The sequence below is a fragment of the Pipistrellus kuhlii genome, unplaced genomic scaffold, assembly GCF_014108245.1.
Source record: "Pipistrellus kuhlii isolate mPipKuh1 unplaced genomic scaffold, mPipKuh1.p scaffold_m20_p_89, whole genome shotgun sequence".
Lineage (NCBI taxonomy): Eukaryota > Metazoa > Chordata > Mammalia > Chiroptera > Vespertilionidae > Pipistrellus > Pipistrellus kuhlii.
In genome coordinates, this window is record NW_023425594.1 from 829,772 (window position 1) to 852,756 (window position 22,985).

General features: G+C 57.5%; 3 protein-coding genes across 3 annotated transcripts; all 3 read right to left on the reverse strand.

The window, feature by feature from the left end:
- Positions 1–297: 297 nt before the first annotated feature.
- Positions 298–2,668, reverse strand: LOC123651841 (myeloid zinc finger 1-like). Its single transcript, XM_045577372.1, has one exon. The coding sequence runs from the start codon at positions 2,666–2,668 to the stop codon at positions 2,168–2,170; it is 501 nt and encodes a 166-aa protein (XP_045433328.1). The 3' UTR covers positions 298–2,167.
- A 3,911-nt stretch (positions 2,669–6,579) lies between these two features.
- LOC118712404 (myeloid zinc finger 1) lies at positions 6,580–8,371 on the reverse strand. The gene is made up of 4 exons (XM_036426080.2): positions 7,952–8,371; positions 7,470–7,668; positions 6,807–6,874; positions 6,580–6,723 (listed from the first exon to the last, which is right to left on the reverse strand). Exons 1-4 carry the CDS (start codon positions 8,354–8,356, stop codon positions 6,601–6,603), a joined length of 795 nt encoding a protein of 264 aa, XP_036281973.1. The 5' UTR covers positions 8,357–8,371; the 3' UTR covers positions 6,580–6,600.
- Positions 8,372–18,777: 10,406 nt separating this feature from the next.
- Positions 18,778–20,353, reverse strand: LOC123651842 (histone-lysine N-methyltransferase PRDM9-like). The gene has a single exon (XM_045577373.1). The coding sequence runs from the start codon at positions 20,351–20,353 to the stop codon at positions 18,818–18,820; it is 1,536 nt and encodes a 511-aa protein (XP_045433329.1). The 3' UTR covers positions 18,778–18,817.
- Positions 20,354–22,985: the final 2,632 nt, after the last annotated feature.

A 22,985-nucleotide genomic window follows, 5' to 3' on the forward strand; every position in this document is an offset into this window, starting at 1 on the left:
CGCTTCGGCTCTTCCCGCCCGGCCTGCGCTGTGCGCCTGCGCAGCCGCCGCGGTCCCCGCCCAGCGTCGGTCAGCGACGGGGCTGAGTTCGGGTTCCCTCGGCTGGGCTCGAGTATTTCCGCTCGTGCGGGGCGTCCCTCGGTCACTTCCGGGAACGCTCGCAGATCCTGGCAGGGGACGGCGTCGCCGCCATCTTTAAGTGGGGCAGACCACATCGCTTGCGGTCCGGCCAATCCCCCTGGCCCCACTGCAGACCGCGGTGGGGCGGGGGGGGGGTGGGGGGTCAAGTGGGGCGGGGGTGGGGGGTCAAGTGAGGCCCTCGACCCGGACAGGAGCCTGGTGATGCCGGGGCTGGGGCCTGGGGTGAGGCCAGGGGTGTTGTCCGGAGGGTACGGGGTGGAGCACCCTCATGTCCCATCGCCAACCCCAACCATCCGCTCGCGGAGACTCAGGTGGAGCTAAAATAACTAAACATGTACCAGTTAAGTGTAATAAGGGAAGGCTGGGGGGCGGGGCCGCCTCAGCGTGGGTCTGGGGTTCCCGCGGCGCCGCCACGGGCGTTGTGGGCGGGCTCAGCCTCTCCTCCAATCACAGCTCCGCATGCTCCGGAGGGCGGGACGCAGCGGCGTGAGTGGTTCTGCCATTTCCGGCGTCACCGCGGGAACCTTCCGGCCGGTGAGGAGGTAGGTCGCCAGGGCAGGGCCGGGATGGGCAGCTCTGGCGGGGCTTCCCTTTTTGGGGAGACGCAGACCCCCCGATCTCAGGCGCGCGGTTCTCAGCTCGGCGCAGTGGCCCTGACGCCCCCCTCCCGGGACGGACCGGCGTCCACCGCTTCCCCGTCCTCAGCGCAGCGAGTTGCCGCCGGCCTCCGCGGAGGCTCTGCCCCATGAGCGCCGGTACCCTTGGCGCCCGGGCCCGGTGGGCTGACCCCAGCAACTGCCCCTCCTTCCGGCCTCCACGCCACCGCCCCACATGCGCCCTGCAGCCCCCTGGCCGCCCAGCCTCGCAGCCCCGGCGTCCCCTCTGGAGCCCAGAGAGCCGATCGCTGGCGAGGCGCTGGGGTACACGCCGGCGGTCTCAGGCTGCAGGCACTCAGCCCTTTCCCTCTGGCCCTTCCTCTCCGTTCTTGTTAGCCGCTCTGCTTTGTCGTTTCGGCCTCCTCATGAGGTGGATGGCCATCTTTTTCCAGCCGTGGTCTCGGGGAACCTTTTGGCCAGCCTGGCCAGTTGCTGAGGCCCCTCTGGGCACAGGGGCACAGGTTATTGGAGAGGTGACGCTGGACTGGCCAAAGCTGGACAAGTGTGGTGTCTAACATCGTGGCCTAGACTCAACCGCGCAGGAAATTCTGGTGAAGGAGGCCATGGGGGCTGGACCAGGAAGGGCGGGAGGGGATGGCCGAACTGAGGCAGCAGGCTGGACTGGAAGTGGTCTTTGTCACCGTTGTGTCCTCCCAGAGGGCACCGGTGGTTTGCCTGCGGAGGGGCCTGCAGCCTCTGGGAGGCAGCCAGCGCTTGGCACGTGCACAAGCTCCGAGGGAAGCTGGACCAGAGCCTCAGGGAGGGCAGAACAGGACGGGAGAGGAGTGAGGGCGGAAGTGCAGCCCAGGGGCTGGGACCTGGCCTGGGCCTGCCACCGACCCCTGTGCCCATAGGCCCTATGCCATAGGGGTTGGGGGAAAGTCCCGCAGGTTGTGTTTCCAGATAAAATCACCCAGCTTTCTCACCTCAGGGACGTCTTCCCAGGTTAAAGGTTTGACAAAGACATGCCAGGCTGTGTCTGGGCTGCAGGGGAGAACCAGCCGTGGGGTCCTCCGGCAGCTGGCTGGGGCAGCGGGTGTGTGTGTGCGTGGAAGGCATCTCGAGCCATGGAGGAGGCACCCACAGACGTGCAGCTGCTGCCAGGATCATCTCGGAGGGTGGGGGTGGGGGTCACGGCGCTCGGGGACTGCAGGGTCGCAGCGGGAAGGGTGTGTGTGTGTTGGAGAGGGCCGCGCAGTGGGTGGCATTGTGTGCGTGGACACCCAGACCCAGGTTCCTTCTGTTTATTGAGCATTTGCGGGGCCGCCCGCTGGCACCTGTGCGGCGGAGGCCTCACCACCCTGTGAGGCCGGGGTGTCCCCTCCCCACGTGGGCACAGGCCCGAGGTGGGCACGGGGTCGGGAGCGCCGCTACTCCGCGCTGTGGACGCGCTGGTGCTGGATGAGCCGGGTGCTCTGGCCGAAGCGCCGGCCGCACTCGGCGCAGGCGAAGGGCTTCTCCCCGGTGTGGACGCGCAGGTGCTGCGTGAGCGTGGGCCGCTGGCGGAAGGCCTTGCCGCACTCGGGGCAGGCGAAGGGCCGCTCGCCCGTGTGGGTGCGCAGGTGCTGCGTGAGCCCGGACGCCTGCGAGAAGCGCTGGCCGCACTCGGGGCAGGAGAAGGGCTGCTCGCCCGTGTGCACCCGCCGGTGCTCCTCCAGGCGCGCGCTGCGCACGAAGCCCTGGCCGCAGTCCCCGCAGACAAACGGCCGCTCGCCCGTGTGTATCTTCTGGTGCCGCAGCAGGTTGCTGCGCTGGCTGAAGGCCTTCCCGCACACGTCGCAGCGGCCGCCTCGCACTGCCCCGCCGCCCGCGTTGGCACAGCCTCGGCCCCGGCTCCGACCCCGGGGGCCTGGCCAGCGGGCAGTGGCCATGATGGGGCCCGCTCCCTGGTGGGGATCCTTGTCCGGGCGCTCCTGCTCACCTCCCGGGAGCCCGGGCTCGTGCGAGGAGCCACTTTGTGGGAGGCCGGCCGCACTGCGGCCCCAGGGGACGGGGCGGTGGGGGCTCGCAGTGCCCGGGCCAGCAGAGCCGCCGTCCATCTGGTGCACAAGCCCTGCATTGCACAAGGGGATCCAGTGCGAGACAGTCCCCTGTGCCCGAGCACCCAGCCCGGTGCACAGTGTGAGCTGGAGGCTCCCTGCTGACCACGGAGGCAGACAGGGCCAGAGCGGCAGGGAGTGACAAGGGCACGGATCTTGCTTGAGGAGGAAAACTGAGAAGCCAGACAAGCTTTCCGGGTCTTACTCAGTTTGCAAACATCGCCTTTCTAGAAGGGGTGTTAACCAAGGCCAGCTGTCAGGGTGGGCGAGTGCCCTCCCCAAAGCACAGAGCCGGCGGGTCTGACCGGCCCCTGAGGGACAGTGAGAAATGCAGGCTGTGGGTGCAGGCGTGGGGCCCAGCTCCATGGAAACCTGAACGTGGGGGCTGTGAGGTGCCTGCATGAGACCTGACAGGGTGGGGTGGAGAGGTGTCTGAAGAACAGGAGCAGCCCCAGCCACACTGAGCTCCGCAGCAGTTGGTGCTGGATGAAAAGCTGGTGACAAAGGCTCCTGAGAAGCAGGGCAAGGAGGGCGGGAGAAGAGGAAGCCAGAGCAAGTGAGATCAAGGAGACCGCCTAACAGTGGCTTCAATGGCGGGAAAATCTCAAGTTCTCAAAAGGCAGCTACGTCACATAAGAGCAGATAAGCTGTGCACAGCCAAAGTTACTTAAGAGTAAAAAATAACCAATGAGAAACAGAAACTCTGCAGAGGCCAAGGTCAAATTAGTCGAAGAATTCTAATAAATGGACAAGAAAGACCCACAGCCTGATCCATGTGGGCAAAGGATGCAAACAGGAAAGGAAGCTTGACTAGCACTTCCACCCACAAAACACGCGTAGTCCCTTCTGGCTTAGAGCTTCCACACCCTCAGGCAGACCCGGGCAGCGGTGTGTGCTGCTGGTGGACATGAGGGAAGCCGGTGTTGCAAGATGCACCGAACCGCACGTTTCCCGCACTTTGGTCCTCCCTTTTGTGTCTCTGTGTGTGTGTGTATGTGTCCGTGAAGGGACCTACATATGTGGTTTCTCAGTCCGTCACTGAAAAGTGACCCAATGTCAGCAGGGGCCTGATGGACACAGTGTGTGCGCACAGTGAGGCCTGGCTGCTCCGGTGCCAGGGGTGGAGCAGGCATTGGAGGGTGTTTGCTGGTGTATTTACACTCCGGAAGGACTCACGTAATGCTGGCTGCGGGGAGCGGGGCTGTGTGACAGGAGGGGCATTCACCGAGGACTCCCCCGCCTTTTGAGTTTTCTAACAGGTGCATTACTCAGAATATTCTCATGATGGGAATGCTGGTACACAAAAAGCCTCCACTGGAGGTGCACGAGGAGCAGCCGGGAGCCCTGGTGGGGAGGCCCAGGTGGCTGAGGGTAAGGGGGGCGGTCAGCCTAGGCCACCCACAGACCTGGGCTGCAGAGGGAGCACCCTGAGTGGCCCGGGGCCTAGATGAACCTCATGGCAGGGTTTTGATGGGCCCTGGGGCAGCCCCTCACCCAGGACGACCCTAAGTTCAGGGACAAGCAAGCTCCTACAGCCAGAAGGGCAAGCTGTCAACCGTGCGACTAGTGGGAGGACTCGGCCCAGCAAACGGAGCTCGCTAACCAGTCTGGGAAGGAAACGAAACTATTTCCAAAGCCTCTAGAGGGGCCAGCGTCTGTGAAACAGATATTATGGAAAAAGGAGGAGTTAGGATCCTTACTGATAACATCGCAGGTGGGGATGAGTGGAAAACTATTTAAATTTGCTCCATCCTGAAGCAACAGTAAGACAACAATGAAATTCTTTTGTTTTTCTTTTCAGGAATAAAACCCCCAAAGATGAAGAGTAAAGGAAGCCCCTGACCTTTCCTGCTCTGGAGAGCTGATGGGCAGATGCCTGCAGAGGCTGGCCAAGGTGAACAGTCAGCAGGGGACACAAACAAAACCAGCCTGTTTTACCCCAAAGATTCAAACAGTTGAGGAGGCAGAGGTACCAGGTACATCTGGCCGTGCGGTGTTAGGGGTGCCACGCAGGTCAGGGAGACAGTGTTAGAAGCAGGGTTAGGGCAAAGCTCGGACCAGCACTAGGCTCACTCTGCACAGAGCGCTGAGCGGACAGCGGGCACTGTTGTCTGGATTGTGGGTCTCCTCCCATCTTGGCAAAAGGCTGGGTTGAGGTAGGAGACCAACAGAGGAAGTTAAGGGGTTAAATGAAGTCACACTGTGTGCTGAGCAGCAGCCTCTCCTGGATCCAGCTAAAGTCTGGAAGCTCCTCCTGGGAGGGCTCCAGCGCCCCAAACGGTTCAGCCAGAAGAACCTACAGAACCTTCACTGGCACCCACAGACACCCCCCAAACCCTCCCCCGCGCTCATGTCCCCCAAGATGTGGGTCTTCTTGGGGAGTGATGCCACCATGGGTTTAAATTTTTTATTTCATAGAGGAAGGGAGAGAGATAGAAACATCAATGATGAGAAAGTACCACTGATCAGCTGCCTCCTGCACACCCTTTACTGGGGATCGAGCCCACAGCCCTCCATGTGCCCTTGAACTGAATTGAACCTGGGACCCTTCAGTTCATAGGCTGATGCACTATCCGCTGAGCCACACCAGGTAGGGCTTAAACACAAGCAGACAACTTGGAGAAACATAGACCATATTGGGAGAAGAAAACTTAAAACCAGTTACTGCTATTCTCAGAAATAAGGAAAGACACTGTAACTATAAGGACAAGAGGAAGTGGCTCTAAAAATGAGTGTTCACCGGGACCAGTTTGACTCAGTGGATAGAGCGTCGGCCTGCGGACTGAAAGGTCCCGGGTTCGATTCCAGGCAAAAGGCATGTACCTTGGTTGCGGGCACATCCCCAATAGGGGGTGTGCAAGAGGCAGCTGACAGATGATTCTATCTCATCGATGTTTCTAACTTTCTATCCCTCTCTCTTCATCTCTATGAAAAACCAATAAAATATATTAAAAAAAAAAAAAATGAGTGTTCAGGGAATGAACCGCTCCTGGGAATTAAAACTTTGCTGGCAGATCCACAGGGGTCTGGGAGATAAAATGGAAGAACTTGTGAATGACCGAAGACAGAGAAAGGGATGAACACTTCCGAGCGAGAAGGTAAGAACATTAGAGTCGGAACGAAACAATGAGAAGGAGATCCAAGAAGCCATTTCAGCCAGGGTCCCACGATTGAAAGTGCTTTTTAAGTGGCTGATTTTTGTCACCAACAGTGTGACAAAATGTATGAGAGCATTAATAAAATGGGTTCTTAATCCAGGCAGGCTTCTGTGTGATGGGGAGTGTTAGACAGGTGTGTCTCAGAACATGACTTAAGTCTCACCAGCGTTCAGAGCAAGGTCTGTGTGAGAACACGGGATGGAAGCATGTCTGTGAGAACATGGGAAGGAAAAGAGACCAGGACCCGGTGATGTCCAGCCTGGGGCTGAGTGGCCCAGGCTGCTCGATCCGCACTGTCCAGGCCTCTTTTGCCCGCCCGCCCGCCCTGACTGCTAACCTGTCCTGATCCTCCCTATTGGGCCACTGGGTGCCAGAGCTGGGAGGTGTGGGCTTGGGGCACAGGCTCAGGTCTTGGAGGTGTCGCTGGGTGGGGGAAGCAGCTGGAGGAGGGGCGTGAGGTCAGCAGAGAGCGGGGCTTTGAGGCTGGGGGATGCTGAAGGTTGGTGCTAAGAGGGATGGTCCGGGGCGAGGGGGAGCAGGTCTAGGAATGGGATAGGCAGATGGGTTTCTGCCCACGCAGAGGCCCCACCCACACCGTGCCCCGTCTTACCTGGTGAGGGGTTGCCCCCAGCTGCCTCTTCCCACAGGGCCCCAGGTTCCCTCCGGGGGGGTACCCGCAGGCCCAGGCTTGCTGTGGAGAGAGGCCTGGTCCAGCGACGTCCCACAGTCCTGAAACCAGCAGTCACTGCTCATCTTCCCTGCGCGGCCCAGGGAGGGACCTACCCCCCGCCCCCGGCTCCAGCTGGGCTCACCTGGGCCTCAGGCAGGAGCGTGGAAGCGGCCGCCTGGGGGTTGACCAGAGCCTCAGGATCCAGAAGCTCTGGAGAGGAGGGATGGGCCTAGGTGTCCCGAGGTTCCCCCCAGGACTCCCCCCAGTGGAAGCCAGGTACTGGGATCCAGTGGGGTGATAGCTGGTTGCAGGGCGGCTCCAGGGGCCCAGCTTGGAGGAGCTGTGGCCGGAGGTGGCTCAGGTCTGTGCCCTGCACCCTGCAGGCCTGTGGGAGCTGGGCGTACAGATGGTGGGAGAGGGGCTGCACAAGGACCGCACAGGAGTGGGGCAGTGGGTGGTCAGCTGTGGCACCTGCTCAGGAGGTGTGCAAGGGAGGGTCAGGCCCCAGCACTTTGGGGTGCTCCCTCATCTGCACCCGCATACCCCCAGCCTGCTGTGGCCTCCTCAGTGACCGGCTGACGTCCCTCAATGGGTCGCCTTGTGAGGGAACCCCGCATGCCTCCCACATGTGAAACCCCGGCAGCTTGTCCCTGCCAGGGGAGGGCATGGGAACAACTATGACAGCTGGCTGGGGGGGGAGGGGCCGTGCTGGGGTGGCCCATCCATTAGGTGACGGCCCCATAGGCTTCAGGATGTCCGGGCTAAGCTCCCAGGTCCTTCCAGGTGGGCCTTGGGCCCTGCCTACCTTTCCTGTCCTCACCTGGGTCCTCTGTGACCTCAGGCTCCTTTTTCACCTGAAGTCTCGGTGGTGACCTCCGTGTGGTCCCCAGGGTTGTCTCAGGCCCAGGTTGTGTAGTCTGAGGCTTGGTTTGCGGGAGGGACTGGAAGTTGGAGGGCTCCACCTTCTCTGATAGCACCTCCTGTCCCTGCACCCGGACTGTGACCTGGTGAGATGCCCCCTCTTATTAGGGGCCGAGGCAGGGAGACCCCAATGCAGGGCTTCAAGGTCTGGACTGACTAGGCCCTTCAGGGAACCCATCCCCCGGGGAGTGTGCAGGGGTGTCCTGTGTTGACACCCGCCCCCTGGCATCCCAACCTGTGTCCGTGACCCTTGTATAGGACCCGCTGCAGGCGACCATTTTTAGACCATTTGGGACGTGTCTACCTGAGCATGGCATTCCCCAGTTAACCCTGACCTTTGACCTCTGTTCAGGGCAAACGACTCACCCATCTCCGGGGTCCTGACTCCCAGCACAGCCCCTCGACCAGGGCCACGGCCTCCTCGGGGCTGCCTGGCTGCTGCCCTCGCACTCGGGCCTGGACCTCGGGTGGCAGTGCGCCCAGGAACTGCTCCAGCACCAGCGCCTCCAGCATCTGCTCCTTGGAGTGCACCTCGGGCCGCAGCCACCGGCGGCACAGCTTCCGGAGCCGGGCCAGGGCCTCTCGGGGACCTGCTGTCGCCTCGTAATGGAAGTGCCAGAAACCCCAGCGGGCAGCCTCTGGGCCGGGGTCCCAAGGGGAGGCCGCCTCCTCCTCCTCCACCTCCTCCTCAGAGTCCTCCAGCTTCACCACGATGGGCTTCTCGTCTTTCCAGGCTGTGCGCCCGGAGGAGGACAGTGCCACCGGCCTCATCGGAAAGATGGCCTGGGCTCCAGGCTATTGACCCCGGGGGTGGAGGTGATGGGGCTGCTGCAATGACAGTGGAGTGAAAGCTTATCGAGTGCATGTTGTGCTGTGCCACCCTCCGTCCTGCCTGGGGGAAGGATGATAGGACAGTGACTCACAGGGTGGGGCCACCAGCCCTGGCCTCTCTAGCTGGGTCTGCAGAATCTCTGGTCACCCCCAGCTCCAAAGAATGGTTAGGCTCAGAAGTCACCTCTTCTCTGCCCTAAACCTGCTCTCTCTGTACATCCCCTCATCCCTGCCCTGTAGCTCTCTCTCTTATAGGCGAATGTCACCAGCACCCACCACCTGGGCATCAGCCCCACTACCGCTGCCCTACACCAGCCCATCATTGCACCACCCACTCCTCCACCCAGTCTCAGAACATTCCCGTGCCATCTTGGTTCCACCTTGTTTCCACAGGGCAGTCTCCCTCCACCTGTCGCCCCCGGCACCTGTGCAGTCACGCAGTCACCCGTGTGGCTCAGCCCCCAGGTGGCATCCTCCCCCAATTCAGCTCCATCCTCTGGGCCCTGCTTATCACACTGTGCACATCATGGTGTCCTCAGGTTCCCGGCAGGTGGACCCGGGAGGTGAGAGGGGAGCTCCCAGGGGCCCACACCAGCCTGCGACCACTGGACCGGAGACTGGCCTCGCCTCTTTGCCAGGTAACCTTGGCAGGTCTCCGTGTCTCAATGAATCTGTCACCTGCAAATAAAGACGACCACCGCTCTCTGTGCCCTCCGCTGCTCCTGCAGCTGTTAGGCGCGGGCTTTGTGAAGGAATCTGTTCATTCAGGGCGTGGATCCGATTTCGGAGGCCGCCTGAGCCAACCCTCCGCCCCTCCAGGTCCCAGGTCAACCCCAAAACCATGGGAGAAAGTTGGACTACCGCCCAGCCAGCACGACTGTGCGTAGATTCCTGAACTACATTTCCCAGAAGCCTTAGCGGGCAACTTCCGCTTTAGGGAACTCCGCAAGTCCAGGCACCGCTGGCAACCGGGGGCGGGGCGCCCGTTTTCCGTCGCCTTGGCAATGCTGTGACTGACGGGCCTCGGGCGACAGCGCCGGGCTCAGCAGCAGGGAGTGCCCAGGTCCCTGTCCTGCATTCCAGGTCCCGCAGGGGCAGCCGGAATCCATGGTCCGCACCGTCCCCCGTCCCCGCCCAAGCCTTGTGGAGAGGACCCCGCCCTCACCTCCGCGCTCAGCGGCCGCGCCCGCTCTCCTGAGCATGCGCGCTCGCAGGCTGCCCCCCCAGCTGGACTATGTCTCCCAGGAAGCTACGCAGCAGTCCCATCGCCTCCTGGCCCTTCCCCAGCCCTCGCCTCTGTTTCCACCCTGTTCCTCGGGGTAGCGTTATTTCCAACGATCAGATCACACTCCGGGCCGCCTCTTCCCGCGCTCCCCGCCTCTGATCCAGGCGTCGGGGCCCCCGGCGAGGTGCGCAAGCTTCTCAGGGGGCAGCTGACAGCAGCGCTGCCTTTCCCACCGCGCACGCCTCCCACGCCCGCCCTCTCGGTCCTCTGCGGCCCGTGTTCTGCACCAATCACGGCCCTCGCTAAGACAGCATCAGCCTGGGTCTCCATGGCAACCCCTGCGGAGCTTTGGGGAGGAGCACCTCCCGCACACCCGCAGGGAGAGGAGAGGTTGGGCCCGGAGCTTTCTGGGAGTTGTAGTCAGACGGGCCCTCCCTGCGCGCGCGTGCGCATCGCGATGACGGTCGTTTGTATTGGCTGGCGGTAGGCGTCCCTGCGTGTCCATGGTAACTAGTGGAGCCGACTCTGGTCCAGCGCAATCCCGGGGCGTCAGAAAAGCTATGGGTAAAGGGGATGAGGGCGTAGGGAGGGGACTGGGATAAAGAGGGTGGGGGCGAGGGGAGGAGAGCGGGGAGGATGAGGAGTGACTGACTCAGGGCAGGGAGAGACCCAGGGTTTGCCAGGTGGGAGACTCCAGTCTGTGGACAGACAGAAGACAGCGGAGACCTAGAGGATGTGGTAAGAAGTCATCGGCCGGGGACTCAGGCCCTGGGAGGCCGGTGTGCCAGAATAATTAGCCACAGGGAGGGGGAGCAGTGAGGGGTGGAAGGGAGAGGAGGGACAGAGGGAGAGGGGGTAGATTCACAGGGACCAGAAATGCAGACAAGGAGAGACAAGGGACAGACACGGATGCAGGAGGACACTAGGTGGGAGAAGGAGACAGAAACAGAGGCACAGTAAGATGACTGAGTTTTCAGAGACTCAGAGAAGGTGACAGCAATGAGAGAAAGTTGGAGGGAGACTTGTGAGGAAAAATACCCAAAACTTGACAAAGAGAACAGATGACTGGGAGCCTGTGTGGCTCCTGCTGTTTTCAGCTACTTTGATCAGAGCCCAGACGCTGTGAAGGTAGAAGCTACGTTGCAAAGGTGAATAGGATGCAAATGCTTCCTGTCCTGAGAAAAGAGAAGCCAGGGTTTGTGTCACTCTGTAAGACACGAAGCAGGACACGACACACCGCAGGCCACCGGCTGCCCTCTAGGGCACTAATCCGACTGCAATTTAAAAAATATATTTTTATTGATTTCAGAGAGGAAGGAAGAGGGAAAGGGAGAGAGAGCAACATCCATGATGAGAGAGAGGATCAAGCCCCCAACCCGGGCATGTGCCCTTGATGGGAATCAAACCCAGGACCTTTCAGTCCACAGGCCAATGCTCTACCCACTGAGCCAAACCCGTTCAGGCTCCACTGTGTTTTTATTTAATATTTTGATCTTTAACCCTCTCTCTTGTTCCTTCGCTCCCATTTTTCTGGAACCACCTCTGTCATCCTAGTGCCTTCTGTTAAGCAAACCTATATTTGAGACCACTCACCTTTATTTTTTTAATTATTATTATTACTAGACAAACTTTATTGACAAAGTTATGGAAGCAATAGGTCCTCCAGCTGGCTGCCTAAGGTCAGGAAACACGTTACAGAAGCACAAGAAGGTTCCTAGGAGCCTAGGAGAGAGAAAGGAAAAGGCCACATGCCTGGGGGAAGCCGAAGGGGGGAAAGCGCGCCCCGTTTTACCTGTTTTGAAAATTATATGCTGACTGAAGGGAACCAGTTCTCCGGGATGGGGAACAGACAGAGGGAACGAGAAGACGTTGTGACAGAGGCAGGAAGGTAAAGAAGTAGGAGGAGGATGGAAAGACAGACGGACCAGACAGCAGGGAAGATGTGAGGAAGCCAGCCTGGGGCCGCGACAGCCTCTGTACTCTACTTGGAGCGGCCTCATCACCGAACTACATTTCCCAGCAGCCCGAGTGACAGAGCGACAAGAGAAGCGCGCAGTTCGCGGTCTCCTGCAAGTCTTGCAGTTGCCCGGCAACCTTCTACCTCCAACGGCAAGATGGAGGCTAGGCTCAGTCGCCTCCGGGGAGCCGTGCTGTGAGGCAGGACATGGGGAAGGGCCGCAGTCCCGCCGGCCCCCGTCGCTGCCGGGAGGTGAGGGCGGGGGCGGCCTTTCTCACGGCTCCAGTCGCGGGAAGGGGAGGGGAGAAGCCGCTGAGCGGACCCGCGCTTCTGGACCAATCGGAGCAGAGCGGCCCCGCGGCCTTCTGGGAAATGTAGTCTCGAGAGACGCAGGGCGGCTGGCCTGGGAACTTATATAGTGTGTGAGCAAGAGAATAAAAGGATGAATGGGTGAATTAAATTAAAATTGTGATTGAGCAGGAGAAGGCTTGGTTGTCGGAGGGAGAAGGATGGGTGCGAGCGGTTCGGAAGCAGGGGCCTTGCACGCAGGAGCCTTGCATGACCACCCACACTCCCTGCCTTTGGCTCCAGGGCCGAGGGTGGTGCCTCCTTCAAGCAGGTGCAGCCAGGGGTCCCGGTGCCATAGCCACGCCCCAAACAGCCCATCAGGCACCTGTTCCTGATTTCCACAGGGCACTCCTTCAAAACCAGTTCTACTGTTTAGATCAGGTGCCACCTTCTTCCCTCTTTAAAAATAAATAAATAAATAAATAAATAAATAAATAAATAAATAAATAAATATTTTTTCTTACTAATTTCAGAGAGGAAGGGAGGGAGGGAGAAACATCAATGATGAGAGAGAATCATTAATCGGCTGCCCCCCCCCCCCATAGATCCAGCCTGCAACGCATGCATGTGCCCCCCGACTGGAATCGAACCCAGGACCCTTCACTCCGAAGACTATCCACTGAGCCACACCAGCCAGGCAGTTGTTACTCTCACAGTGTTCAGGATGCAAAGGGGATAAGGCTCAGTAAGCCACGATTCCCGGGCCTGGGGACGCAGCAGAGAGCTCTGCAGACAGGCTCCAGTCCTCAGGCAGCGTGTGACAGAAGAACGAGGAAACAGGCGGGTAGGGTGCCTCTGAGCAGAGATATGCAGGAGAGGGAACAAGCTATTCAGGTCAGAGGGAAGGGCCCCAGCTCTGGGCCAGAGGAGCCACAGGAGCAGAGGCCTGAGTCAGGATGTAACAGAGGAGGAGGCTTTGATGCCCTCAGGGAGGCTGGTGCAGCTGTGGCTCTTCCTCGGAGAGGTGGGGGCAGGCGGGCTCTGAGCAGAGCTGACCGGGTCTGACTTGGTTCCTAGGGACTCATTCTGGCTGCTCTGCCGAGAACCACCTTCCTCCCCTATCCCCGGACCCCACAGGGTGGCAGGAACCGGGGAGTTTCCCTCCCGTGTGAGTGAGTTTCCTGTGGCCGCTGTCGCATATCCCTGCACCTTAGTGCTAAAAGTCCGAGAGCAGCGGTTCTCAGCCTGCGGGTCAGGACCCCTTTGGGGGCTGATTGACCCTTTCACAGGGGTCGCCTAAGATATTTACATTACGTAGCAAAATGACAGTTTTGAAGTAGCAACGAAAATAATTTTATGGTTGGGGGGTCCCCACCACACGAGGAACCGTAATAAAAGGTGGTGGCATTAGGAAGGCTGAGGACGACTGTCTTAAGAGTCTGAGGTCCAGAATCTGAAGTGGGTTTTTCGGGGCGAACATCAAGCTTTCGGCAGGTCTGGCTGCGCTGGAGGCTCTGAACCAGACCTGCCTCCTCTCACAAGGACCCGGGGACCATGTTGAGGGCCCATTGGGATGAACCAGGATAACCCCCATCCAGGATAAACCCAGTCACACCGCAGTGCCTCTGCCGCTGAAGGTTGTTTATTCTTAGGCTCCTGGGGTCAGGGTGTGGACGCCTTCAGGAGATGTCTTTGGCTGTGGGGTGGGTGTCTGTCTTTGGGGTGGGTGTCTGTCTGTGGGGGGGGTGTCTGTCTGTGGGGGGGGTGTCTGTCTGTGGGGCCCAGGGTGCCTGGCTGTGGGGTGGGTGTCTGTCTGTGGGGCGGGTGACTGGCTGTGGGGTGGGTGCCTGGCTGTGGGTTGGATGTCTGTCTGTGGGGTGGGTGTCTGTCTGTGGGGTGGGTGCCTGGCTGTGGGGTGGGCTCCTTGCTGACCGGCTGCTGCATCCTGACCTGACGACCAGTGTTTGCTGGCCATTTCCTGAGCGACGACCAGTGTTTGCTGTTTCCTTCGAGGTCGGGCCGCTTTCAGTCCCAGGTGACACAGACCAGAGACGTGGCCTCGTCCCTGTGTGGGTGTTGGGCAAGCGCCTGCTGGGCAATGAGGGACCACAGCCAGACATCCCGGGCCCCACCTGCCGCAGGGAGCCTCGCCGAGCGGTGCCCTCAGGGCTTCTGTGCTGCCGCTCACGGGCACAGTGCTTGGCTGAGCTGAGTGACTCGGTCTCAGCCCCCAGGTGCGCCTGGAGCAGCGAGGTCACCCCATGGACGCAGGGTTGGCACCAGCTGTCGGTGTGCCCGGCCTCAGGCAGTCTTCAGGGGTGCCCTCCGCAGGCCAACCTGACCTGTGTGCTGAATGCAGGGCTGGACCCCTCAGGCTCCATCCAGCTTTTCCTCACCCTCTGGCCCCCTCTGGAGGTGAGGGAAGCTCATGATGAAGTTCCGTGGGGTTTCAGGTCCTGGGGTTTACTCCTGAGGTGTGTGTGTGTGCACATATGTGTGAGCACACACATATGTGTGTGTGTGCTTGTGTGTGTGTGTGTGTGTGTGTGCGTGCACATGCGCATGTTGGGGGGGATCCAGAGGGAGTCCGGCCCTGCTAGTGCAGAGCACACAAAGGGACCCGTCACTGCTGGTTGACTGTGGGCTCAGGACACTGACAGGCCCCTCCCCCTCACGGCTGGCTGGGCCCCTCAGAGGGCCAGCAGACTGGAGACGTGGCAGAGCCGATCACGCCCGTCACGGATGGAGCTCAGGCGAGCTGAGTCCTGCCAGGTCTTTCTTTCAACTGGCAGCCATAACTTCAGATCTCAAAGTACTTACAAAAACTTCCACTTTCCAGTAAATGGTGTGATACAAGGTAAGTTGAATGTTAATATGGACATGTACACCCTGAACGCAGACTAGGGAGCATGCGTCCAGGGGAGAGAGACTGCTACCCTTTTACGTAGTCACACTCTGTGTACAACAACAAAAGATAGTGCAAAGGTCAGCATGTTTTCCTTTTCTCCGAACCTAACATGATCAGGGTAAGAGGCTGCTTACATGTTTGATTCATTAAGGTACTTTTACATCAATCCTGGATATTTTTTTTCTGACCCTGAAAATGGATACAACATCTAACTGAGTGAAGCCCTGGAGCTCATTGCCGACACGTGTGCCGAGGAATGTGAAACCGTGTTGGAGTCTGACGTGGGACCCAGACGGAGAAGCCCCATAGCAAGCAGGAGGCTTGGCTCAGCTCCAGGCCTCTATCCTAATAAAAGAGTAATATGCAGATTGACTATCACTTCAACACATAAGATGGCTGCCCCCATGTGGACAAAGATCCTGCCCGCATGTGGACATAAAATGGCCACCACAAGATGGCCAGCAGGGAGGGATTTGGGAGGAACCAGGCCATCAGGGGAGGACAGTTGGGAGGGACCATGCCTGCAAGCAAGGGCAGTTGGAGGCGATCAATCCTGCAGGGGGAGGGCAGTTAGGGGTGATCAGACCGGCAGAGGAGGGAAGTTAGAGGCAAACAGGCTGGCAGGGGAGCAGTTAGACATCAATTTTGCTAGCATGGGAGTGGTTTGGGGGATCATGCTGGCAGGCAGACACAGCAGCTCTGGATTGTGAGATGGTGGGATTGGGCCTAAATGGGCAGTTTGACATCCCTTGATGGGGTCCCAGATTGGAGAGGGTGCAAACTGGGCTGAGGGACACCTCCCTGCCCCCGTGCACAAATTTTGTGCACAGGCCTCTAGTAAAAAGATAATATGCAAATTGACCGAATGACCAGTCACTATGACACACACTGACCACCAGGGGGTCAGACACTCAATGCAGGGGGAGCGCAGCTCAGCCAGAAGCCAGGCAGGTCTAGGATTCAAGACAAATTTGCCAAGTTTCAGTCCAGGCTCATGTGACCTGGCTGTGGAGGGCAGTCAGCGGGTCTGGGTTCTTGGCTGAAGGTTCTGGCGAGTGACCCCCCCTCACCTGCCCAAGCTGGCCTGCCCTTTCCTGGGGGCAGAAGAGCTGAGGGAAAGCAGGTGGCGCAGGCAGCACCTGAGGCAGCCCTGGGGTCTCAGAGTGTGTGTGGGAGTGATGGAGGCAGCTAGCCAGGCCGGCCTGTCGCCTCGGTGGCTGATGAGACTGTGACCTGCCCATCGAGGGCCGCACAGCGTCAGGTGCAGGAGCTGGGGGGCCACCAGGTGTCGCTGGGGTGGCCTGGAGGCAGCAGGGTTACCTGGACCATGACCATGACAGCTGCCTGTCGGGACCAGAGCTCAGTCCAGCAGCTGCCAGCTGGGCCGGAGGGGCCACCCCCCAGCTCCCTGCTCCAGGGGCCCTGAGACCCTGTGAGCAAGGCTGAGGCAAAGTGCCTTTCTGTGCCGTCGCTCTGGGAGCCGCTCGGCATTTCACAGCCCAGGTCAGCCCTGCGTGAAGGAGGGACCCTCCAGGGCCTGGAGACGAGGTGGAGCACCGTGGAGGCAGGCGCCACACCGGGGAGGGGGGTTGCTGCTGGAGGGAGGGGAGAGAACAGGCCAGTGCTGGTGGGGGGAGTGAGCAGCACCTGTATCTCAGTCCCAGCTTCTCACCCAGCGACACTAGGATCTGCCCTCCCCAAGCCCATTTTGGAAGCCACAGAACATGGAACATTCATGGTGTTTTCTCTGGGGGAGGGGGATGGGCTGCACAGGGAAGGAAAACAAAACCGAAGATACACAGCTTCCTTCCTTCCTTCCTTCCTTCCTTCCTTCCTTCCTTCCTTCCTTCCTTCTTTCCTTCCTTCCTTCCTTCCTTCCTTTAAAAAAGCATGAGAAGGAGAAAAGAATAATGGATGCTTATGATTGAAATCACCTAGTTTATTTAAACTCTTCTCAAGCCTGGTCACAGGGAGGGAAAGGTCTTTTATTTATTTATTTATTTATTTTTTTTAATCTGTTTTTATCGATTTCCAAGAGGACAGGAGAGAGAGAGAAACATCAATGTAAGAATCATTGATTTGCCTCCTGTAGGCCCCACTCTGGGGGTCAAGCCCACAATCTGTGCATCTGCCCTGAGCAGGAATTGAACCCTGACCTCCTAGGTCATAGGTCAACCACGGAGCCACACCTGCCGTGCGGGAGAGGGAAGGTCATGTGTCAGGTCGTGGGTTTGGGTGGCCCTTCAGGAACCCTCCTCGGGGAGCAGGGTGCTGTGCTGGGTCCCTTGGTCAGGAGAGGGGTGACAGGTTCTCCCTGCTTGTGCCTGTGCCCTGCATTGACGTCTGCTCTGTTGTAAGAAAAGCGGGTTCTCTGATTGCTGTGCACCACCCCCTCACCTCCCCAGGCAGATGCTTTCTTGTTCCCCGAGTCTCGCTGGACCCCCCCATGGGCCCGCGAGGGTGTATGCTCCTGGCCTCGGTGGACGTTACCTGTGAACCGGTGGCAGGAACGACCTACACTGGCTGCCTGCTCTGCTCATGCGGGTCCGTGGCCCATTGACTCCTCGTGGAAACGTGTAACTGAGGATTTCAGACCGGTCAGGGGGTTGTACCCGCAGACCCAGGAACAGGCCAGCACAAGGCACCTGCTGAGGTGGGCTTCGCACACCGTGAGGCGAGGTGCACCCAGTTCTCGGCAGGGTGGCGAGGGCTTGTGTCCTGGTCACTCTCAGGGCCGCTGCCCAGGCTCAGTGGGAGGGTGGCCTGTGTGTGTGGGGGCACATGTCTGACCCCGCCTTCTGCTCAGGCAGCCCAGTCCGTGCAGAGAGCAGTGGGGCTGCTCAGCTCTGACCTGGCTCCCCCCGCCCCGTGTCCACCTCAAGGCCTGGCAGACGCTGTTCACCGAGACCCGCGTTCTAGCCTCCCTGTGCCAGAGGCGCGGTGCTGACCAATCCGAGGGACACACCAAGGCTGGGTCACCCCCCTCCCATTTACAGGTTGGAAAGAGGCACAGAGACCAGGGGTCTTACTTTGGGCCACACAGTTGTGAGAGCAGAGCTGAGACTCTAACCCTTGTGGACAGACCTGGCGCCCACATGCTGTGCCCCACAGGAGAGGCAGCAAGAGGGTGAGGGCGAGCAGTGCCCAGACTGAGGCAGCACCAGTGCGTGCACGGGCACGAGGGCACACACACACACACACACACACACACCCCACACACACACGCATGCACACACACACATACGTGCACACACACGTGCACACACACACTGCACACACACTGTACACACACTGTACACACACATGCACCCCCACACATGCACCCCCACACGTGCACACACACGTGCACACATACACACACTGCACGCACACACTGTATACACACACAAACACACATGCACACACACACACACATACACACACTGCGCGCGCACACACACACACACACACTGTATACACACACACACACTCACACACACACACACACACACACACACACACACACGCCCTCTCTGTCTTTCAGAGGCTACAGAGGCTGGAGGAATCGGAGAGGAGCAGGAGAAGCCAAGGGTTGGGGTGGGGGGCTATTCCCGTTCCTGGTGAGTCTGTCTCAATCCCTCTCCCTGGCAGGAACCTCACTGGACTGACCAGATTTCCACCTTCGCCTTCCCAGGTTGAGTTTCTGTGGCTGGGGGTTCTCTGTGGCCCCCTGGAACTCTGCTTCCAGTGATAATGGGGGACACAGGCTTCAGGTTTGTCTGGACACAAACTTTATTAAAACCAGACCAGAGCTCCATGGGGACATTGGTGCTGACATCCCAGAACACTTACAGAACTGCTTGTCTACTGCCTCTCGTCACGACAGTGGAGGATTTGTTTGACCCGTTACTTCTGTACTAACTACGCTCCTGGGGAGGGAAAGGGGCCCCCAACTTCCTCTGAAGCCCCCTCAGAGCTGGGATATGAGGTACTTGGTGCCTACACTCTCCTGCGGCTGCTGGATTGCAATTTAGGGCTAATGACTCACTCACCCTCCCTGCAAACCCCGGGCTTCTCCCCTGAGTGTGTCCTCTGGTGTTTGATGAGAGATGACTTCACTGTAAAGCCTCGCCCACACTCCCTGCACACATAGGGCTTCTCCCCTGAGTGTGTCCTCTGGTGTGTGATGAGAGATGACTTCACTGTAAAGCCTCGCCCACACTCCCTGCACACATAGGGCTTCTCCCCTGAGTGTGTCCTCTGGTGTGTGATGAGAGATGACTTCACTGTAAAGCCTCGCCCACACTCCCTGCACACATAGGGCTTCTCCCCTGAGTGTGTCCTCTGGTGTTTGATGAGAGATGACTTATCTGTAAAGCCTCGCCCACACTCCCTGCACACATAGGGCTTCTCCCCTGAGTGTGTCCTCTGGTGTGTGATGAGAGATGACTTCACTGTAAAGCCTCGCCCACACTCCCTGCACACATAGGGCTTCTCCCCTGAGTGTGTCCTCTGGTGTTTGATGAGAGATGACTTATCTGTAAAGCCTCGCCCACACTCCCTGCACACATAGGGCTTCTCCCCTGAGTGTGTCCTCTGGTGTGTGATGAGATGTGACTTATCTCTAAAGCCTCGCCCACACTCCCTGCACACATAGGGCTTCTCCCCTGAGTGTGTCCTCTGGTGTGTGATGAGATGTGCCTTCTGTGTAAAGCCTCGCCCACACTCCCTGCACACATAGGGCTTCTCCCCTGAGTGTGTCCTCTGGTGTGTGATGAGAGATGACTTCACTGTAAAGCCTCGCCCACACTCCCTGCACACATAGGGCTTCTCCCCTGAGTGTGTCCTCTGGTGTGTGATGAGATGTGCCTTCTGTGTAAAGCCTCGCCCACACTCCCTGCACACATAGGGCTTCTCCCCTGAGTGTGTCCTCTGGTGTCTGATGAGAGTTGACTTATCTCTAAAGCCTCGCCCACACTCCCTGCACACACAGGGCTTCTCCCCTGAGTGTGTCCTCTGGTCTGTGTTGATATGTGACCCTTCATTAAAGCCTTGCCCACACCCTCCATGCTTGATTGTTACAATTTTTGACATTCTTACTCCCACAGATAATTTCCCTGGGTTCTTTAGATTCAAGTTCTGGCCTGTGCTGGGCTGTTCCTCCATTACTCTCTCATGCTCACTGGAGCTCCCCGTTTGTCTGTGGGGAGGTTTGAAAGAGGCCCTTAAAATTCTCCTCTTTCTGATACTTTTAAGCAGAGGTTTGGACCTTCCTCTGGCCTCTTGACCTTCAGCTTTGTCATTGCAGTCATGTGTACCAGTATGCTGCTGCTGCTGCTGATCCTGAGGCTCTGAGCCGGGTTCCTCTGACTGGAGGTGTTGTCCTGCAGATGCTCCTGGCAGAGCCTCCCAGGGGTGATAGCGTTTCACATGTTGGCTGAGGAATGTCTGACTGGAGAAGGCCACAGAGCAGGAGGGACATGGGTGGATCTCCGGCTTTGGTTCTGCTGAAGGAGAAAGTTTGGTCAGGGCAGGCGTGGACAAAGCTTGTCCCCTGTTAAGACCTGCCCCAGGAATCATTCTCATTATCTTGACAGTGCAAGCTCTGCCTCCCACACAGTGTTCTTTCACAGTCTATTTTTGTTTATTTATTAAAAAATTATTTTATTGATTTTTTTTTTTATAGAGAGGAAGAGAGAGGGATAGAGAGTTAGAAACATCAATGAGAGAGAAACATCTATTAGTTGCCTCCTGCTCACCTCCTACTGGGGATGTGCCCACAACCAAGGTACATGCCCTTGACCGGGAATCGAACCTGGAACCCTTCAGTCCGCAGGATGATGCTCTATCCACTGAGCCAAACCAGTTAGAGCATATTTTTCTGTTTCTTTGTAGGCACTACAGCTTCTTCAGAAATACAGAGACCCCGTATCAAAAGTCTTCTCTACAGCCCTGGCCAGTGTGGCTCAGTGGATAGAACCTCAGCCTGCAGACTGAAGGGTCCCGGTTTCAATTCCAGTCAAGGGCATGTGTCTTGCTTGCAGGTTTCTTCCCAGCCCGGGCCCTGGTCAGGGTGTGTTTAGGAGACAGCCAATCAATATGTTTTCTCTGTTTTTCACCCTCTCTTCCACTCTCTCTAAAAATCAATGGCCAGCCGAAACCGGTTTGGCTCAGTGGATAGAGCGTCGACCTTCAGACTGAGGGATCTGGAGTTCGGTTTTGGTCAAGGGCATGTACCCTGGTTGCAGGCACATCCCCAGTGAGGGGTGTGCAGGAGGCAGCTGATCGATGCTTCTCTCTCGTCAGTGTTTCTGACTCTCTCTCTCTCTCTCTCTCTCTGTAGAAAATCAATAAAATAAATTTAAAAAGAAATAAAAATCAGTGGCCAGTTTGGCTCAGTGGATAGAGCATCGTCCTGCAGACTGAAGGGTCCTGGGTTCCATTCTGGCCAAGGGCACATGCCTGGGTTTTGTGCTCCATCCCCAGTGGGGGATGGGTGGGCAGGAGGCAGCTGATCCATGATTCTCTCTCATTATTGATTTTTTTTTTCTTTGTAAATATATTTTATTGATTTTCCACAGAGAGGAAGAGAGAGGGACAGAGAGCCAGAAACATCGATGAGAGAGAATCATGGATCAGCCGACTTCTGCACCCCCTCCATCTTGGACGTGCCTGCAACCAAGGCACATGCCCCCAACCGGAATCGAACCCGGGACCCTTCAGTCCGCAGGCCAACGCTCTATCCACTGAGCCAAACCAGCTATTCATCATTGATGTTTTTATCTATCTTTTCCTCTTTCTTCCGCTCTGAAATCAATAAAGAAATACACTTTTTAAAAATCAAGTTTTTCAAAAATCTACGGAAAAATATCCTTGGTGAGGATTAAAAAGAAAAAAGGTGTTACAGATTGCAGACTAGGGACTTTCGAAAAGGGACCATCAGAGGCCATTTCACTCTGTATATGGGTGGTACTATAGTGACTTGCCATATACCTGTATCGTCTAAGTCATGTTAAAGAGAAAAACCACAGGCCTGGCTGGGTCGCTCAGTGCCTGAGCATCAACCCATGAATCAGGAGGTCACCAGTTCAATTCCTGGTCATGGCACATGCCCAGGTTTTGTGCTTGTTCCCTGCAGGAGCCGGCTGATCCATGTTGATATTTCTCTCTCTCTCTTCCTTTCCCTTCCTCTCTCTATAAAACTAATAAAATATTTACAAATAGAGAGAGAAACCACAGGCCCCAACTAGAAATTGCTTCTCTCAGTTTTCCACAATTCCTAAAATGGAAATATGTCCTTCCTCACACAGTATTCCCACTGATTTCATTCAGTGTTAGCCCATTTCAAATACAATAGGAAGTCCTGTTTCAAAATATCTCTCGAACCATGCCCTAGCCAGTTTGGCTCAGTAGATAGAACATCGTCTTGGTGACTCCAGGGTCCTGGGTTCGATTCTAGTCAAGGGCACGTACTTTGGTTGCAAGCTCAATCCCCTGCCCTGGTTGGGTGCGTGTGGGAGCAAGCAATTGTTTCTCTCTCTATGTCTCTCCCCCTCCCTTCTATTTTCTCTTAAAAAAAATCAGTAGAAAAATATCCTCTTTTGAGGATTAACAACAACAACAAGATTATTTCCCCAACCATGCTTCTTCTTCTTTTTTTTTTTTTTAATATACATTTTTTATTGATTTTTTTACAGAGAGGAAGGGAGAGAGATAGAGAGCTAGAAACCGTCGATGAGAGAGAAACATCGACCAGCTGCCTCCTGCACCCCCCCCACTGTGTATGTGCCCGCAACCAACGCACATGCCCCTGACTGGAATCGAACCTGGGATCTTTCAGTCCGCAGACCGACGCTCTACCACTGAGCCAAACCAGCTTCGGCCCAACCATGCTTCTTACACTCCCTCTCCAGCCAATCCACCATCCTTTCTCACTTGGAGTTGAAATCATCTTGGAGGGGATTCCCCACTCAAGTTTATTTTCCAAATAATTAACAAAGCATAATTTTAGAACAGAGAACATACCACTCTGCAGCTGAAAACTGCACAATTGTCCTGTCTCACTCAGGAAAGTATCTCAGCTTGGATCATAGGCACTGTCTTTCCAGGCTGCTAGGCATCTGTCCAACTCCGTTCTTACCCTCTGTACTGAGACTGAGACCCAAGTACCCCCCAGCCAGCTCAGCGCTCCACCTCTTTCCTTCCCTGCACT

Coding starts and splice junctions, on each gene's coding strand:
- LOC123651841 (XM_045577372.1), bottom strand. CDS start 2,668: ATGGCCACTGCCCGCTGGCCAGGCCCCCGGGGTCGGAGCCGGGGCCGA.
- LOC118712404 (XM_036426080.2), bottom strand. CDS start 8,356: ATGAGGCCGGTGGCACTGTCCTCCTCCGGGCGCACAGCCTGGAAAGAC. Junction 7,669..7,951: donor AGTCAGGACCCCGGAGATGG/GTGAGTCGTTTG, acceptor GCATCTCACCAG/GTCACAGTCCGGGTGCAGGG. Junction 6,724..6,806: donor CGCTCCTGCCTGAGGCCCAG/GTGAGCCCAGCT, acceptor TGCTGGTTTCAG/GACTGTGGGACGTCGCTGGA.
- LOC123651842 (XM_045577373.1), bottom strand. CDS start 20,353: ATGATTCCTGGGGCAGGTCTTAACAGGGGACAAGCTTTGTCCACGCCT.